General features: G+C 34.6%; 2 protein-coding genes across 2 annotated transcripts in view; one reads left to right on the top strand and one right to left on the bottom strand.

The window, feature by feature from the left end:
- Positions 1-202: 202 nt before the first annotated feature.
- On the top strand, positions 203-3,104 carry LOC149789001 (uncharacterized). The gene has a single exon (XM_089975156.1). It carries the CDS (start codon positions 533-535, stop codon positions 2,729-2,731), a length of 2,199 nt encoding a protein of 732 aa, XP_089831282.1. The 5' UTR covers positions 203-532; the 3' UTR covers positions 2,732-3,104.
- An 11,302-nt stretch (positions 3,105-14,406) lies between these two features.
- Positions 14,407-20,771, bottom strand: part of LOC149789000 (protection of telomeres protein 1-like) — a 58,365-nt gene continuing 52,000 nt past the window's right edge. The window contains exons 13-14 of the mRNA XM_089975157.1: positions 18,802-18,902; positions 14,407-14,829 (exon numbers count right to left, since the gene is read on the bottom strand). Coding sequence (XP_089831283.1) covers positions 14,641-14,829; positions 18,802-18,902 — 290 coding nt within the window. The 3' untranslated portion in view covers positions 14,407-14,640. The remainder of the gene's footprint in view (positions 14,830-18,801; positions 18,903-20,771) is intronic.

Raw genomic sequence — 20,771 nt, 5'->3', positions numbered from 1 at the left:
TCTATGAACAATCCTTGGCATCTATAGATAATATATCATATAGCTGGCATCAAATTTGATTAGTTTGGTTTTAATTTTGCTACAGATCTCATGGGAACCATGTCATACATTTAAATTTTATACCTTATACACTGGCCATTTAAAGTATGGCCAAGTGAGGGTCAAAGGATTTCGTTTGTTTCCTATTTGAAGGTAGTATTTCGTGTTTCATTGATAACAACAAGATGAAGATTTTACAAACACGGTCTACCTCAGCCATGCCAACATTATATCTAATTAGATACGCCATGTAATGATTGTTACCATGGAGGAAATCAAACACTTGGTCGTAAATATTTGATTGATTCAAAACAGGAGTGTCATTCCCAAATTGTGGAAAGAGGTAATAATATCGTGCCTTATCATAAAATCTACATAGCATTACATTTAATGCATATGAACCGATTTAGTGGAGTTTAAATTGTCGAAAAATACTGGAGAGTGTACGGATGAAATTCTAGATAATTCTAAAACATTGTTCTGACAGAGTGCGATGGCAAGTTTAGATACAAAATCCAAAAGAAGTGGACTTAATGAATTAGGAACGAATGGAAAAGAGACAGATATTATCCAAAAGGTAGATGATGGAATTATTTCGAACAAAGCTGGTAGCCGACCTTTGATGAACTCTCAAACAGCTGGATCAACTCCATTAGGGGCCGAGAATATAGTGAATACCGAGGCAGTCGTGTGTCCCATTTGTTTGCAGGCATTAACCGACCCCAGAATACTTCCATGTCTTCACACATGCTGCGAAAAGTGTTTGAAGTCAGAAATCGAACTTCAAAACCAGCAATACGCACTGAACCGGACATTTGAATGTCCCATCTGTAATATCAATATTCGTTCTCCTGCGCCCAACATTCAACCCTCGGAATGGGCTGCAAGATTTCCAGCTAATAATACTCTGTATTCAAACAACAATGTACAATGCAGTCCGTGTGAAAAACAGGGAAATGTATCTAAGGCGACTGGATTTTGCACAGATTGTGGACAATTCGTCTGCACTAAATGTTCGGACGACCACAAGCGATTCACTGCCATGCGGGACCACACAATCATTCTCGGAGAAACTGTTTTAAAGAATGCCACCTATGTACCTATCTATCTTAAAGCCGGTGAGTGTGAAAACCATGCAGGTAAACAATGTGACCTTTTTTGCAAAGACCATGACGTCCTTGGATGCGCACTCTGCAGAGTAGCACATAATCGCTGCAAAGGTCTGGTGTCCTTAAAAGAGGCATCAACTGGCCTAAAGGCAAGCCCAATTCTGCAAGAAACTGCCGACAAATTTGACAGCTTTCAGATCAAATTTGATAATATTAAGACCCAAGTGGAGGAAAATATAAAAGCAATCGATCTTCAGAAGGAAGAAATACTAAAAGCAATAACAGAATTTAGGGTCAAACTGAACACTGAACTAGACAAGCTAGAAAAAGCCGTAATAGAGAAAATGGAAACCACTCACGCATCTGTTAAAGAAGAGATGAAAAGCTTTATTGACGAGTGTACAAAATCCAAGGCAGCTGTTGAGACTTCCCAGAGAATGTTCTCTGGCTTCATCGAAACTGCTGATGAATCTCAACTTTTTATTTCACTGAGGAAAATTACACAGCAAATAAAACATTACGAAAGTCGACTGAAAGAGGTCGTGGCCAAAACGCATCTTGTTAAGTATGAATTCAAATCAGATGAAGCTGTTGACATGGCTATAAGGGCAGCGGGTGCTCTGGGTGACGTCATGATCCTAGGTTTGCCTTTATCAAGTATCCAAAGCTCGAATGACTTTGTTCCAAAGAAGGCCAATTATTACACAGAGTTTAAAGCTAAACTACACGGAGACAAGCACAAGTGTAAGATTACAGGCACATCCTTCCTTCCTGATGGCAGACTTGTTCTGGTAGACTATGGTAATCAAAGCATCAAGCTGTTTAGTTATGACCCTTCAACGAAAAAGTCAAGTCATACAGATAGACCTGAAAGTAAGCTAACAGAGTCTCACTTCAAGAAAGAAACTTCACTCCGCCTTCATGCAGGCCCTAAAGACGTGGCCGTGATGGATCCTTCTACCATTGTATTGACCCTACCAGAAACCAAGGAAATAGTTTTTGTCACAGTTGGAGCAACTCTAGGTGTTCGAGAGATAGTCAAAACAGAGGGAAATTACCATGGCATAATATGTACAAAAGAAATACTCATCACAACGTGTTTGTCCCAGAAAAAGTCAGCTGTGCATGTCTTGAACCATTTAGGGGAGATTGTGGATAGATGGTATCCTAAATCAGCCAATGGACATTCCCATCAGAGACACCCCCATACTCACTATATGGGGACACCAGCAAAGCCATACTATCTTAAGCTGGGTCCTGATGGCCAGAAAATTTACATCTCTGACCTGAACAATGGAATCATCTGCATGGACATGTCTGGGAATACACTTTTTACCTGTACCAGTAAAAAGTTCTACATCATTGAGGGGATCACTGTGCATCCACAAGGCAACGTCTTTGTGGCAGACTACAAACAGCAGATGATACATCAAATGGCTCCCGATGGGTCAGCCTTGGGAACACTGATTGGAAAGGATAAACAGCTTCAGAAACCTGTATCCATCTGCTACAATGGTGCTACAAATATCTTACTGGTTTCAGAGCAGGAAAGGGATGTCATCAAATGTTTCAAGGTCATCTAAGCACCTGCCCCCACTAAACAGTTTCCAGACAAATTGAATGGCAGACTTTAATTTAGCAAGGACAAACATGGACCGGGTTTTGTGTGATACGTAAGAGATATGCATTATTTCAGTTTTTAATGTTCCAGGAAAGTGATGCAGAGAGATTAATCTGCAGGGAAGTGCATGCATTTGGAAGAAGACAACAAATATAACGAGGACAAAAATAAGCAAACATCTAAAGGTTATCAAAATGGCAAGAACTACTTTAATATTCCCTTGACAACACTGCCAGATATCTTTGAATGGTCACATTTCAGTATATCATGTGCTCTTGAAAAACCAGCATATTTCCATTTTCTATCTTTTGTATATTAAAATCTGATTCAAAACATTTTTTGTTGCTGAAAGCATAAATCCTTCGGTTACCTGATAAATGTTTTTGAATGTAAGAGGCCTTAAAAAGCAATACTATTTTTATTATTGAAGAAAGCCCTGCAAAATTGTTGTTAGGCTTCCAAATTTCATATATTTTGTATATTTGAATCTTATTGTACTGACTTTATTATTATTCAAATCAACAGTTATTACATCTAATTTTTTTTTGTTTTTCTTAAACACACCACTTAAGTGAAATAAAATATCTATGTAATTAATGTGGATTTTACATACTCTCAGTATTCATAACACTGTGATGTTACTGATCTTACATACTCAGTATTCATAACACTGATGTTACTGATCTTACATACTCAGTATTCATAACACTGTGATGTTATTGATCTTACATACTCAGTATTCATAACACTGTGATGTTACTGATCTTACATACTCAGTATTCATAACAATGTGATGTTACTGATCTTAGATACTCTCAGTATTCATAACACTGTGATGTTTTTTTGCATAGTATTCACAACACTGTGATGTTACTGATCTTACATACTCTCAGTATTCATAACACTGTGATGTTACTGATCTTACATACTCAGTATTCATAACACTGTGATGTTACTGATTTTACATACTCAGTATTCATAACACTGTGATGTTACTGATCTTACATACTCTCAGTATTCATAACACTGTGATGTTATTGATCTTACATACTCAGTATTCATAACACTGATGTTACTGATCTTACATACTCTCAGTATTCATAACACTGTGATGTTACTGATTTTACATACTCAGTATTCATAACACTGTGATGTTACTGATCTTACATACTCTCAGTATTCATAACACTGTGATGTTACTGATCTTACATACTCAGTATTCATAACACTGTGATGTTACTGATCTTACATACTCTCAGTATTCATAACGCTGTGATGTTACTGATCTTACATACTCAGTATTCATAACACTGATGTTACTGATCTTACATACTCTCAGTATTCATAACGCTGTGATGTTACTGATCTTACATACTCAGTATTCATAACGCTGTGATGTTACTGATCTTACATACTCAGTATTCATAACACTGTGATGTTACTGATCTTACATACTCAGTATTCATAACACTGTGATGTTACTGATTTTACATACTCTCAGTATTCATAACACAGTGATGTTACTGATTTTACATACTCAGTATTCATAACGCTGTGATGTTACTGATCTTAGATACTCTCAGTATTCATAACACTGTGATGTTACTGATCTTACATACTCAGTATTCATAACACTGTGATGTTACTGATTTTACATACTCTCAGTATTCATAACACAGTGATGTTACTGATTTTACATACTCAGTATTCATAACACTGTGGTGTTGCTGATCTTACATACTCTCAGTATTCATAACACTGTGATGTTACTGATTTTACATACTCAGTATTCATAACACTGTGGTGTTGTTGATCTTACATACTCTCAGTATTCATAACACTGTCATGTTACTGATCTTACATTACATATTCTCAGTATTCATAACACTGTGATGTTACTGATCTACCATTCTGTGGGGAAAATGTTTTAGATATTTTAACTCTGCAAAATGTACAGTGATCTGCAACATTAGTAAAATAAGCAATCAAGTATAGTATCATAGTTACTAACAGAAAATTTGTGACACACTAAAAAATATAGATAGAGGGGTTCCCAAAAGAGAAAGTTTGGCATAGAAAATTAAAACTTCTAACTGAAACTAAAAATAAGCAAGAACTTAATAACATGGCTATTGTAAACAAATTAACATGCCCCAAGGGAAGTATTTGTGAATGTACCTGTATCTGAATGAATGTCATTTTTAGTTATTAGAGACAATTTTTACATATGTCATGTAAGTTGAGCCCTTTATATCAAAAGACAAAGAGGTATATCAAAGATGGAACCGTTGCTATTTTATTTTTGTGACATACTTGGTAATAAAAGGAGTCCAAGCCGATTACTCGGGTCATTAAGGACATCTAGGACTGGAGTTCTAGCCAATTACTTGGGTCTTTAAGGACATCCAGGACATCCGATTTTGCGGTTTCCTTAGTTTTTGATAGGTGCTTCGTAAGTGAATTATTAATATTTTTATAAAACTGAATGATATGTGTTGGGTTTTATGTGGGGGCTTCTAAATTTATTTAGCTAGTTACTGGGTCTTTTGGTTTGTGGGGATAGTAATTATATTTTGTTCCTATGAATTTATTTATATTTTTATATGTTGATTGTTTATTTTTATTAGAGTCCATAAGAAACTCTGGGTATGTGTATGGTGATCCAATCTCTTTTTGGTTTTGATAAATATTTTCCTAGTGGGTTGATATTTTGGGCATATATTGAATACGTGGTGTAGATCTTCGGTGGTGTGGCAGTTAAAGCAGTTAATGGTTACTGGTTTGGGTCCTATAAACCTTCCAACACTGCTTGCTAGTTTAGTTTTTCCAGTTATTATCCTGTTTATGGTTTTCTGTTCTAACTAGGTACCCTTAGGTAGCTGTATGTTCCTATCAACATTTTTTTTGTTTCATGGTGCTTTTTACCTTCTATGGAGGAGTTCCAAAATTCTTGCCATTTTTGGTCTATATATGTTTGTGCAAAGCTTAGTGCTTCTGTAGAGCTATAGTTAAGCTTGACAAAGTTTTCATCAGACTCCTAGTTAGGTTCGTGTGACTTTGTCTGCTGTTTTGTTGCCTGAGATTTCAATGTGCGACGGTATCCACATGAGCTCGACTAATTGATGGGCTGTGGTGATATCGTCGACTAATTGGCATGCTCTGTCGAGGAATTGTTCCCTAGAGTGTGTATTGTGATTTTGGATCGATATGATAACGCTTAGGGAGTCACTTATAATGAATGCTTTAAGCATTTGGCTGTCTTTGATCCATTGTAGTTATTCAAGTATAGCCCAAAATTCAGTGGTGTAAATGGAGCAATAGTCAGGTAATCTGGATCCCGTTTGTATATTGAATTCAGGGATGACTATTGCTGCTGCTGTTCTTGGTGGATTGTTTGTTTTTCATCCATCGGTATATATTTTAACATAGTCCGGGTATTTTTGGTTGATTTTGTTTACCAGTACAGGTTTTAGTAAGTTTTCTTGTCCTTCTTTATTGCCTAATTTGGTAGCTTCAATGTTAATCCTTGTTGGTTTTTGTAACCATGGTGATTTGTTCTGGTCTGTATTGTTTGTTACCTGTTTTTTTAGTAGAGGTATCTTTTCTCTTAGTTCAAGGATTACTTTGCCACTTGGTGTGGTGGGTATGATTTTTAAGACGATATACTCTGGTGGCCCGTGTTCCATTTGCTGTGAGTTTATGAAGAAGGAGTTCATTGCTTAGGTCTTTGTTGTATCCGTTTAGTGCTCTTACTTTTTTTAAAGATAGTGGTTTTAGTGGGTTTAGCCAGATTAGTTGTGGTTTCAGTGTGTTTGGAGTTTGAAGTGACTCGAGTTTTCCTTTGAATGCTATGGTGTCTCTCTACTTTGATCTTTACTGGGCCTATAGTTTCAATTTGGATGAATTTTTCCACCTGTTGAATTGTGCTGCATTGGACAATCAGGTAGTTTTGCCTTGGCCTTATCAGTTTGAATTGTCCAGTGTGAATTTTGGCCAGTGTTGTAATAATACTATTGGTATTTAGACTAGTAATTCTTGGTAAATCACAATATTTTGACATCATTAAAGTTTAGCAAATATTTCATTCTGGCATATTAACCACATACACTTTTAGCAAATAACAACTGACAATAATAATTTGTTGAATATAATGGTTTACTGTTCACAGAATAAAACAGTGGTAAAAATGATTTCCTGATTAAACTTGAGTTGTAGTACTTCTGCCAGTTGAAAATTAGAATGAGTCATTAATCTTAACATTATATAACTGAATAGTATAATCTTATCAAACATATTGTACATACAGTTTGAGGGAAAAATATTTTCCTGCTAATATTGCTTGAACTTTACATAAAAATGTTATTTACTGTATAAGCTACAATATATACCTTTCTTGCATCTGTTTAAGCTTTGTCATGTGATAACTCGTCCCTGTCATTGTGTTTCTGAATTCCCAATAATTTCATAGTTTCAACTGTTTTTATTTATCAGTTTTAAATTTACCAATGCTTCATTTGATAACATCAGGTATGATGGAAGAATATGTGCTAAAAATATAATAAGTCATTGTTTTTTGTATAAATTTTTGATGATTGGGCCATTATGTCCTATTACTTTGTTACTACTTAGAAAATGTACCCAAAAGAAGTCTAGCAACATCATCCATAATCTCGCTTAACAATAGAAAATGTGATAACTGCATGAAGTTGGTTGTGTTCTTGATGCAGCAAAAGAAAGCCTCTGTATCTGTTTCTTTTGCATGATGTCAGCAGTTCTTGGAAATGCTCAGATGCTGTGGGTACATGTATATGACTATGATGTGGTACACTCATCAATAAAATCAACCTTTTTTAATCTTTTCATTTAACACACAAAATAACAATGTTTATATGTCATTTATGCTATTGTGACTGATATTTGTGTATTATATTTTGTTTGAAATAAACAATACTAAAAAAGGTCTGTCATTGTAATTATAAAATGTTGTAACAGGTTTAAAGTTTGCAACACTATTATCTAGAAATATATACATAGAAACTTTCTTGCAGTCATGCATCTGTAACTGAGTTAAAAGCAGGTATTTAATACTGAATATCTTCCATGGCTGAAAACAATTTTGAAAACTGAGAATTCAGAGAATGTAAAAGAATTCCTATACATTTTGGCATTTTGATATGGAACAGTTTTATATTTGACCTCAAGTCATAATAATTTAGGAAAATACACAATACCCTTCTGGCAAGTGTGTGAACACAATTTTTATTATCAAGTCAGAAGATTTTGAAGGCCTTTATGCCAATTGTTTTATCTCAAAGGAGATCATATTCAGTTTAGTTTTATTAAGATATTTTTGTTGTTGTTGGTTTTACCAGTACTGTTGGCACACTATTTTCTATATCATGCCAAGGATATTGGGAGTTAAGTGCCTTCCCCCAAGAACTCACTAAAGTAGCTAAACAGGGCTGTCTTGGGTAAGTATTTAACTCATGATCCTTAAATTACGAGTCAAGCACTCTAGTAACTGAGCTATCACAGGTCCCTTTTCAAAAGTAAAGTTGTATAAATGTTTCATGTACATTTAGTTGTAAGTTGGCATAATATGCACAAATTTCATAGCCCTTTATTCCAGGATGCTGTTGTTAATGCTAGGTAAATTCTGTTGATATAATTTCATCAGAAGTTGCTGAACGATTTTTCTACTTTTAGTGTCAATGGCTACATTTGATTGTGGATTGGCATCATGTTTACAAAACTGAAAGACATCTGTCAAATTATGGTCAGTTTTGAATAAAGTCATTTCAATTTTATCAGTCATATTTGATGGTGGATTGGGTTAATTTGTATAAATTTTAAAGGCCTTTATGCCAGCATACTTTCTTTCAAATATAATCAATATCTTATGAGTGGCTTTGAAGAAGTCAAGGGTTTTCTATTTTTAACAATGGTGGACACATTTGATAGCAGATTGGCATCCTTTGTACAAATATGAAAATTCTTTGATGTATAATGCTTGGTGTCAGGCCTGAGCAAATTCTATTGAACAGTTTAGTAGATCAAGTATTTTAAGTTTTTGTCTATTTTTAGTACTGTTGGCCATATTTCAGGGCAGAAAGCGTCAGTTATACAAAATTAAGTCCTACATGCCTGGTTACTTTGTCAAATGTAGTAAAATTATTTCCAGCAGTTATTTTAAAAGTTGTTGAAAGGTTTTACTAATATTTAGTGACAATGTCCATATTTGATGGTGAATGAGCACCATGTGTACAAACTTGAAAAGTCTCTGTGCTAGTATAAAGTTTTGGTCCAATTCTAGTCAGGAGGTTTGAATATGCCATTTAAATGTTTTTCTATTTTTAGTAACAATGGCATAATTTGTATAAATTTGAAAGGTTTTCATGCCAGGAAGCTCTATGACAAATATCCAATTCTGTTGAGCAGTTTTGAGTTCTTATTTAACAAACAAAAAATTTCTTCAGTTTTAGTAAGTGGCCATATTTGATTGTGGATTTACACAATTTTTTTTTGTGCAAATTTTGAATGGTCTCCATGTAATCATGCTTTGTGTGAAATAAATCAAATTCTAAAGTGTTTTCTTTAAAAAAAATTCTTAAAATGTTTTAATTTTTTTAGTAATGGTGGCCATATTTAATGGTAGACAGGCATCACAGTATTCATGCCATGATACTTCAGTCAAACTTAGTCAAATTCTATTAATTGGTTTTAGAGTCATTTATATATTTTTCTATTTTCAGTTAACAGTGGGATTTCTATTTGTAGTAGCAGGAGCCATATATGAAGGTTGATTGATATCACTTGTGAAAACCTGAAAGATCTTTCCAGGATGCTTCCTGTTAAATTTACTCAAATTTGGTTCAGTGGTTTTTTAGAAAGGGTTTGTAATCTTTGAAGTAACGGTGCCCATACTGGATGGTATGTCTGCATCATTTGTATAATGTGAAAGCCCTTTATGCCAGAATGATCTATTCCTCAGTTCATCATAATTTGTCCAGTGGCTTTTGGGAAGAAGTTTCAGACAGCCGTTGTTGACAGATGCATGTTTTGGGAAGAAGTTTCAGATAGCCAATGTTGACAGATGCATGTTTTGGGAAGAAGTTTCAGATAGCCATTGTTGACAGATGCATGTTTTGGGAAGACGTTTCAGATAGCCATTGTTGACAGATGCAAGTTTTGGGAATAAGTTTCAGATAGCCATTGTTGACAGATGCATGTTTTGGGAAGAAGTTTCAGATAGCCAATGTTTACAGATGCATGTTTTGGGAAGACATTTCAGATAGCCATTGTTGACAGATGCATGTTTTGGGAAGACGTTTCAGATAGCCATTGTTGACAGATGCATGTTTTGGGAATAAGTTTCAGATAGCCATTGTTGACAGATGCATGTTTGGGAATAAGTTTCAGACAGCCATTGTTGACAGATGCATGATACACAAGACATGATGGGCCATACCATAAGCTCACTTGACTTTATGGCAGAATAAACTAAAAATGGATACCTTGTATGGTTTAAACAATATTCATTCATTATCATCATAAAAGCCCAACATAACATAATCAAACCATGATACATATGTGATCAATTAACAATCAAGTTTACTTATCGATGTAATATAAGCTTGGCTCACATGATCAATATCTGAAGTACATGAAATACAAATGTATGAAAATTCAATATAACAGAAAGTAGACAATATTTAAATAAACAAGGGGCCCAAGTGGGCCTAATATTGCCTCACTGAAATAGACTATATGTGAGGTTGTTAGAGAAAATTTTAACATACAATTAAACTGTGGTGTGGAAAGAAAAGTCTGGAGAACTTAGTAGCCATTTTGTCTATTAAGTCTTTAAAAAATTAAATTGTTTCCAATTTCATTTTTTTAAAAGTGGGTGGGGCAAGTCTGATTTTTTCTACTTTTACTCTCTATCCATTTACTGAATGATCAATTGTATATTTCTGTTTTATATTATTTCCTTTTATTAAATGACAGATTATTAAATTTAACCTATAAGGTGTACTTAATCTGCTAATTCATATGAGTTCCTTTAGTGACATTTATTTATCCTGTATCTTACAAGTATATCTTAATCTGTTTTAACTTTTTTCACCCAGGAGAAAACTCAGTTTAATTCTCATATCTATGAATCTCAATAGTCCTCGTTTCCATGGCTATCACTGATGGTGGATCAGGATCATTTGTAAACATTTTAGAGACCTCTATACCCCCAATGCTTACTGAAAATAATGCTTATCCAGCATCACATGCAAAAACCATTATCAAAAATGTAAAACTGCTCAAAAGTATTTCACCAAATTTGACAGAAAGCATTCTAGCATAACGACATTTCAACTTGATACCAATCTGCATTCAAATATGGCCACTGTTACTAAAAATAGATAAACCTTTAATTAATATCTTCTCAGAAATGCACAATTGAGTTTGATCAAATCATTTTTAGTAATGGCTGCCATTACTGATGGCAGATAAGCAAAATTTGTATAAAATTGGAACATCTTTATGCCTGGATGCCTTGTCAGGTTAACTGGTTGAATTCTATTGGGTGGTTTAGAAGCAGTGATTTTTTGAAGTTTTTTATTTTAATTTTATAAAATGGCATTTGTTCTATTTTAATTAATGGCATTTGTTCTATTTTAAATAATGGTGGATATATTTCCAACCATATCAATATCATGTGTATAATATGGCAAATAATGTGTTAAAAGTACTGTTAAAACCCAATAAAAAATTAAAGAAATAAAATCAAATATGTTTTGAAGGAGTATAAATAGAGGCTGTTCCTGATTGCTGCTGGTAGATGGTTCCATTCTGTAATAAATTTTGGTATAAGAATTTCAATTTAAGTTGGGGTCATTACTGAGTTGTCTTTTGCTTACCAGCTGGCCACTTGATGGAACCAAGACCCACAAGAAGTCTGGGGCATTGCTATGATATATTTAGAAAGAAATTATCATTCTACGTTATAACATTTGGTTGAGGTTTTTTTTATTTAGTTTCTTCGTTGACAATTCTGCCAACTTCAGCCTTGCATACATGTGATTCAACTGGTGGTAGGCCAAAAATACCACACTAAAGGAAATCTACTATACATACTCTTTTATAATTTAATTCTACTGGTTTTGAAAATTACAAGAATTTTAAACAATTAATTAAAAACCACAAGCACTGTATTTTATGTGTTCTATCAACACATTAAAGAAACCAGCCAGAACCAATATACAGGGAACCAGAACAACTTTACTAGTACAATGACTGGTGCAACAGTTTAATAACAGCTGACAAGTGTACACATGGAACTATTAATTGATTACCTTACTGTTGGAATATGGGGAGTTTAAGGCCAAATGTAGGATGTATTTTGGGGTATTATGAGCACTAAAGGAATAAAAGGTGGTCATTTGGTCTTTTGAGCCTTTGGTGAAAATCGGCCAGAAGGTAGATAAGATGGAGAGCACAGACACTGTCAGGAAAATGAAAAAGATGAACAGCCAGGGAAAGGTACATCCAGAACAGAAACTGTGGACATGTGGAGAGGAAGGAGCCAGAGAAGTGGACCCAGCAAGAGGTGTTGCAACATTCAGGTAGTGAATCTAAATGGTTATCTGGCCTGGTTGATCAGAATGACCTGTGTTGTGGGACAAATAATCTATCACCTGAGTCTATTGAACAGAGAGAGTCCTCGTTTCTGTCTCCATAAAGTGTGGCATGCCAAACAATCAAAGTAAACTAGGGTTAAAGATGATGGTACAGATGCAAAAGTCCTCACCCAAGTTTGCAGCCACTTCAAACATATTTTAATCATCCTTGAATCAGATCAAACATGATTCTCTATCCTAATCTGGAAAAAAAATATGAGTACAAACACAATTCTCTATCCCAATCTGGACAAAAAATATGAGTACAAACACAATTCTCTTTCCTAATCTGGACAGAAAATATGAGTACCAACACAATTCTCTTTCCTATTAAATCTGGATAGAAAATTAATAAAAAAGTTAATAGCAGGATTAGAATGTCATTCTCTTGCATTACAGGTCAACATGATCCATCATGTAACTGACAACATGGCAGATTCAATTTCTTTGGTCCTTGATGCCTAATGAAAAAGTTCCTGGGGGGAAAGATAAAACTGATAATTATTTTAAATTTTTCTTTTCTTGGAAAATCCACTTATTCACAACCTAGCATAAAAAATTTTTATTCCAGTGTGTAAAACACAAAAATTCTAAGTTAGAAGGGAATACAAACTAGAGAGAGTAACACAATTGAACAAAATGTTAAAAGACGAAGGTCATAACTATGTCCAAAATTATCAAAACCAAATCTATAAAAGTACAAGTAATTCAATAAGACAATGCTTATAACAAATTGTATAAGAGTACATTGAATGGTTCTTGACTTATGAAGGTTACAAGTAAGAATCCATATGAAGATTACAAGTAAGAATCCATATTAAGATTACAAGTAAGAATCCATAAGAAGATTACAAGTAAGAATCCATATGAAGATTACAAGTAAGAATCCATATGAAGATTACAAGTAAGAATCCATGTGTGTGTGTGTGTGTGTGTGTGTGAGTGATTTGGATTTTTAACGTAGCTTTAACAATTTTTCAGTCATATCGCTATGATGTCTGCAATGTGGCAGTTTATAGTGATGTCTAGCACTGGGGCATCATGCCGCAGACATGTAGCATGATGTCCCACCCAGTCACATTATCCTGACACCGGGCCGACCAGTCCTAACACTAACCTCTTAATGCTGAGCGCCAAGCGAGGTAGCTGTTAGTACCATTTTTGTAAGTCTTTGGTATGACTCGGCCGGGGATCGAACCCACGACCTCCCGCATCTGAGAATCCAAATGAAGGTTAGAAGTAAGAATCCATATGAAGGTTACAAGTAAGAATCCATATGAAGGTTACAAGTAAGAATCCATATGAAGGTTACAAGTAAGAATCCATATGAAGGTTACAAGTAAGAATCCATATGAAGGTTACAAGTAAGAATCCATATGAAGGTTACAAGTAAGAATCCATATGAAGATAAGAAGTTAAATGCCAAGGACCATAATGCTAAAATGGAACTGACATGACAAAATCTATAAAAGACACATCTTTGTCTCTCAGACATTGTACACATTGCATCAGAATATATTAAAGTATTCATGAGCTATGCTGTTACAAGTGTCTCCTGTAGAGTATGTTTAACTGATTTAAACTTGATGTAACAGGGCCAATCACGCCATTAAAACTGGACCTGAAAGATGAAAATTTTAAAAGGCATATCTACATGTAACAGACAATTCACCAACTAAATGGTATCCAGTTAGGAGTAAAGGATCTATAACTGTGATGATCATAAGAAGTGTGAATGGATAGACAGACAGATGGATGAAAAAGATGATTAGGGCTGCTGCATCTTGCTGCATCTTGACCTAGAAATGCTTACTTACAGGTTAGAAATGTAATAAAAGACTTTTATCTACAAAAATGCATTGATATTATGTAGGGACATCAGTTTTCATTTTGGATCCAGTCATATTCCAAGAATATCTTTTGCAGACAAGCCATAAGGAGATTCCAATATGAACAGAACACAAAATATTAGTAATTTTTTTAATACTTTCTCCAGTTTAGTCTTCAATACCCTTCTGTGGTCCAATATCAGGATTTGTAAAAATCATTGGTACATATTTCTTTGGGGTTTTCTTCTATATTAAGTTTTGTCAGAAAATATGAGTACAAAAAGATCACTGAATTCCAACAGAATAGAAAAACCATCCTGGGGACTGTGCACTAGGTTATTACAAATGGACCAAAAGTCATCTTCCCTCATTCACACAATAGCTGTGTCAAAGATCTGGTACTGTGTGCCCTGAGCAGTGCTGTAGGACATGATGCAGCATTCTATCCAGAGCCTTTCTCCTTCTGTAGGACTTATCCGTGCCAGCATCTCTTTGACTTCCTGGAACAAGTTTTTACTCTGAAGCAGGTCTGTTGGAGAAATGTCTCTGAAGAAAGTCACCTGGGGATTCAATAATGGAATACCATATACAATCTTTCGAAAGATATCAAACTTCTAAAATTAACTGGATAAAAAGCCTATATGCTTATTTTAAAAGTTAGTGAAGGTCATTTGTTATTACAGGTCAGTTTCCTACCAATAAAAATATGAACTTTCAGGAGTCACTGATGTATTTAACATGAATCATCTTAAGACAAGTCTCAAACATCTATTATTCATGCATTTTTAAAGAAATGCATGGATATGGTAATTCAGTATGTCGATTCATCTATCCATATCTGCAGAATGTGAACTCCTCCAACATCATTTGAGCTGGACAACATGATCTGGGGTCAAAATAATTCTTTATGTGACAGTGTGCCTCACTTTCAGAACTTAGATCACATCCTGGCATGTTGAAAGAAATATAAGAGCTTATAACACTGACTGACAAGGTGATCCATGTGAATCCCCAATATCACACTTTCAGGGTTCCACCTGATTTACATGCTTTTTATAGGATTCAAAAATGCATTGAATTATAATAAGCCCATGCAATGAGGTTTCTAGTTCTTCTAAAGGATACATTGATAGCTGTATTGTGATTTTTGTGTTCTTTTGAAAATCGACACAGCTATATTGGAACAAAACCCATTTCTGAGCAGTAAACTTGAAATGTGAGCCTGGCATGTTGAAAAAATTATATTCTGATTTCCATTTTCTCCACTGAGGAGTAATGTAACAACTTTCATGATTTAAAAATTATACGTATACTGTCAAAATTAAAACTATTTCAAATAAAGAAGATATTTCCTGACTTATTAATTGAATTATTGCATGTGAATCAATGTTAAATACAAGAAAATATGAAGATTTAAGTATCCTTAGTTTTTATTCATGCATATATCTGGGTATACACACATTACCCAGATTTTAAAGTGGTTAAGTATTTTCGTAATCCATGAACACCTTGACGTGAGTGGCATAATATATTATTTATTAAGTTTAAATTATTTCATGTTTCATGCATGTGAAATTGTGATTCTTTGGCGCATAATAAAAATGTATTTAATCACCATTTTGATGCTACTGCACATTAGGAAAGTATTGTAGTATGGCAGCCATATGATATTTATGAAAAATTGTAAAAACTGTACTTGGGTCCAAGAGTTCCTTCAACCATATACATTTAGATGACAAGTTATGCTATGGATAGACACAATTTAGATGAATAGTTATATTATGTACAATGTGTATTCAACAGCAAACAGGTTAGACCCAAACCTACTTCATCTTCACTAGACAAGTGCAATAGATCCACCTCATTTACTCTCAACATGCGTAGCTAACTGAAGTACTGTTCTAACAAGAACACTTTTGCAGATGAAAGTGTCAATGCCCACAGCATTCTAGATCAACTGGCCAATGAGAATTATTGTTATGCATGGCAGTTATTCAATATGATTACATCAATGATGTCCACAATGCTTGACTTGGAAGAAAAATTTGTGTGAATGGTCTCAATGAGAAAAAGTGACATGCCTCATTTGTCAGTGTCTACAGAGGCCAAGATAATCATTTCAATCTTTCTTGGCAAAATGAACTGCCTTAGTGGTTTAGTTTCACTCAGCTGCATCAGATTAAATATGGGGCAGTAGATATGGCTTCTGCTAGAATCCCAAGTTCTGATGTGGAATGAAGAAGACTGATAACGCTTAGTGAAACAGGACCTGCTGATACATAATGTTTTCTACTTCAAATCATATATATAACAAACTTAGTAGACAGATAGAGCTGAATTATTGGAATATTAATGCAGCAGTAGAAGTCATTTCACAGATTTAAAATACTGAACAGGCTCTGACATGTTGGTACAATAATGCAGGTGTAGTCAAATCTTAAACTGAACAAAAACAGAATTGACTTTGACTTGTTGGTCTATTTATGCAGTCAGATCATAGACAGAACAAAAAGAACAGACTGACTTGTTGCTACATTATGCTGCTGTATTCAAGATAGAGAACAAACTAAATAGACTATGACTTGTTGGTATATGATGCTGCAGTTTGACCACTGATTGAACAAAACAAAACTGACTATGACTTGCTGGTACATTATGCAGCTGCAGTCAGACAAAACATACAAAAAGCCACTGGTATGCTGGTGTTTTTATTCAACTGTAGTCAGACCAAAGACAAAAAGAACATCAATATTTTAATATGTTCCACTTAGAAAGAGTCATGATAACATGAGTTTCAAGATGGCTGCACAGGGCCTAAAAATTCTTATGGTCTGAAACCGATTCTTTTCATCTACAGACTGGTCATATGTAAACAGCACTAGCCAGTTGGACCTTCAATATTTCTTATTTGTTAATATAAATTGAATAAAATGCATTTTTTCCCCTTAAAACATCTGAAAAAGAGTTGTAAAAGTGCAATGATGCATGCAGAAGCTGTTCAAAAGTGGGAGACTAGTGGTGTACAATATTACTTAAAATCTGTAAATTTAGCATGTAATACCCTGATCACCAGTCTAAGCCTGATATTAATCAAACATTTGTCTGTTCAAAACTAAGCATTAACAGCATAGGCTTACCATACGTTCTAGATATACTAAGAAAATGTAAGTATGGATTTACCAGCAGAAGGGAACAATCAAGCACAGAAAATTCATCTGTTACAAAACACGTTGCACTGAAGGAATTAAAATGCCCCAGGTCCAAAAAGGATGAACATTATGATCCAAAATAAATGTATTTGAACATTCCAGGATCACTGAAAAATACTTAGCCATGGGCTGAATATGATAAAAAGTGACTGCTTATGGGTTTTTTCAGCATGTACCACATACCCAGAGTCAGCCAATTGTTCCATTGCCACATTCTAAGGCATGTGCAGTTTTATAACTGACACACATTAATATCTCATTAAACAAGCTGACAGCATATTACTTGCATCGGAAAGATTATTGCTAGTGAATAAAACATACCCCTAAAATCACCAAGACCCTGATTGCCTGAGCATTTACAAAGCCAAGTACAGAAGTACTTATTCACCATATCAGATGGACCAAAACTAGCTGATTTCTGTCATGAGATCAATGTACACTGACTGCTTTGTTCAGAGACAACACGGCATTTGACACATATACTTCAGACGCCAATAACACATACATTAGAGGCTGAGCAATCTACAAGTAGTTTCCCCTCTGACATTTCCCACCCCATTTAAGATATTTTGACCACAAAAATGTCTAAATATCTAAACTGGGGTGGGAAAAGTCAGAGGAAACTTGAACTATCAGCCAAATGAATTGTTACTTTTGGGGCCACTGACATCATAAATTGACTTTTTGGGTTGCTTTCACATTCGTTTCACTGAAAAGGCTTTGAATTTCAAATGGGTTCTTTTTTATTTGTTTTTTTATTTTATATCTGATGTTGTGAACTTTTAAACTTGAAGTTTTAGTTATCTATATCACCGAGATTCAAAGAGGATCCACCAGTAAAAGGCATATCATGTGATTTGGAAATTTAAAAATGTTAAGGTTACTAAGATTATTTTATGATTAAATAAGCAACCAGGTAGCTGTCTGAAAATTTGAGTTCATTTTGTTGTTTCTCTTTTCTTGTATTAATGTTAATGCACTGTAGCCAACTTTAATATGTCAGACTTAACTGTTGGACCAATCCATGCCATGTGCATACCTGGGCAATCAACGTTCCTACTGGTCTTGGACCAGTGAGTCAAAAATGAAATTTTCAGGCCCTACTGTATTGAATGTCATAATGGCACCACTTTCAGTCAGAACAGACTAGACATCACAAGATGATAAAAATAAAACTGATCTTATAATTTTTCAGATGTATTTAACTGAAATTCTGTAAATGAATAATTACTATGCCTCTCTGTAATCTTAGAATCTGAAGAGTAAACAAGAAAATACTGTAGAACAAGGTAGGCAATTATTATTAGATGCAAGTGAACCTACAGCATCATTTTTCCAGAGGCTGGCCAGCAGCCGGTCTGTGCCATCATCTATCAGGAATCTCAGCATGTAGATGTACTGAAGAATAGGTGGAGTTTTAAGACCTGAAACAAAACATTTTAAAATTATCTACAAACAGAATTTTATCCATTTTCACTCAGTACACAACGTGCTTCATATGTACAGCGCCAAAAGTTTTGTAATTTTTCTAACACAGATTAATTACTGGAACTATTATAATGCTTAAATTGGATTTTTCTGAATATTAATTTCATGATTTTTTACAGTATTTGAACTTAGTGATTTTTCTGCCAATGCAGCAAAAACAAGAGTACTATGAAATGTACACCTGTCCTGAGTTTAGTAGTCTTCTTAATCAGCACTAGTTGGGCAAGGTCGATTCTGAAGATTATTGACCAATAAGACTCAAAGACCTTTGGTCAAGGTATGTGGTCTTCAACTAAACTTACTGTCGCTATGACCCTAACATCTGTACTTTAGACCTGCAAATCTACAGGTTTCTTTATTAATCTATGTGCACCACTAAGTTTTGTCAAGGAATTTACTTTGGAACAAAAGTCACTGTGCAAAGCCTATATTTTATACATAACCTTGTGGTTATATTTTGGAGTCTTTAAAAGGTCAAGGTCATTATCAGCCTCTACCTTACTTTAAATGCAAACCCTTCATAATCTGTGGTTAAAGTATGTAGTCTAGAACTAAAGATATTATGCAAAAAGCATTTTGGCAGTCAGTGAACACGACCTTTTGACCTCAAACTCAATTGATTTCTTTACAACATAAAGTGCTAGTTATCCACAAACTAACGTTAAGGTACATTGATGAGAACTGAAATTTATGTACAAAAACATATTTCATATTTCAGCCACAGTAACTTTAACCCTAGACTTTTTGACCCACAAATCAATAAGCTTCCCTTACCCCAGGTGCAAGCACTCACAAAGTCTCTGCTGTATAAGTGAACTTAACATACAGAAACCTTTTGCTTCTTATAGTCAGTTACCCTGACCTTTAACCTTTTGACCTCCATATCTATAGGCTTCGTCCTAATCTCAAATGAAAGCTATGTACGACTCTGGGTAATGGTAAATGGCAGAGAACTCGATTTATGGTGCAAAACAAAATAGAGCACATATGGCTGGAGATCATAACTTGACAGACTCTGTCTTATGATATGCTTATTAAAAAAAACCAACAAATATATGCATTCATATGACAATCAGATCTTTTACAGTTATTTAAGTGAAGCGGAAATGTAGAATTCAGGGTAGTAAAACTAAATGTATAGTTTATTTTTCCAGGAAATTCTAGAACATATAACCAGTCTGAATCACTTCTTTGACCAATGTGCATTAGTGCATTCATTCTTTTTCATATGGATGATACCATATTTTGAAGATGTGGAAGAAAAATGCTTGCTTAAGGAAAAAATATTTCACGGATGGTTTGCCGCATATGACCTGAAATTCTTTATAAGCAAAACATTACCTCTCAGTCCTCAATTATCAAAAAATTAATTTTGAAAGTCTGATGACAATATTTCTATGTTTTATGCACAAAAAGCCATCTACCAATCATAATCCTTATGGGTTCAGGACTAGTTGTGTCCAGTATCCATGTTCTCTTGACTCCCAAACTTCATAGGATAAGCAGATCCTTTGGGAGGCCTTGTACTTTTTAATCATCTCCTTCTTTGGTTGACAGCATGCATTATCACTGACACCAATGATCTGCTAATCTTTTGGTTGATAGGATGCATTCAATTTCTCACTAGGAGAGTTGGGAATCTCTTGTGGCATGTTGGCTCTACATCCACTGGTGACAGTGGGTTGCTGTTCTTTTCATGGGCAGGATTTTGTTGGTTTTTCTTCTCAAGTATTAGAAGTATTAATTGCTACATTTGGTGTCATTTTGAGTAACTGTAAATACTTGTTTTGGTGGTATCAGAACTG

The sequence above is a fragment of the Sinohyriopsis cumingii genome, chromosome 11, assembly GCF_028554795.1.
Source record: "Sinohyriopsis cumingii isolate HCF-2022 chromosome 11, ASM2855479v2, whole genome shotgun sequence".
Classification (NCBI taxonomy): Eukaryota; Metazoa; Mollusca; class Bivalvia; order Unionida; family Unionidae; genus Sinohyriopsis; species Sinohyriopsis cumingii.
The sequence above is the reverse complement of the archived record's forward strand: the minus strand, read 5'-3'. Positions and strand labels throughout refer to the sequence as shown.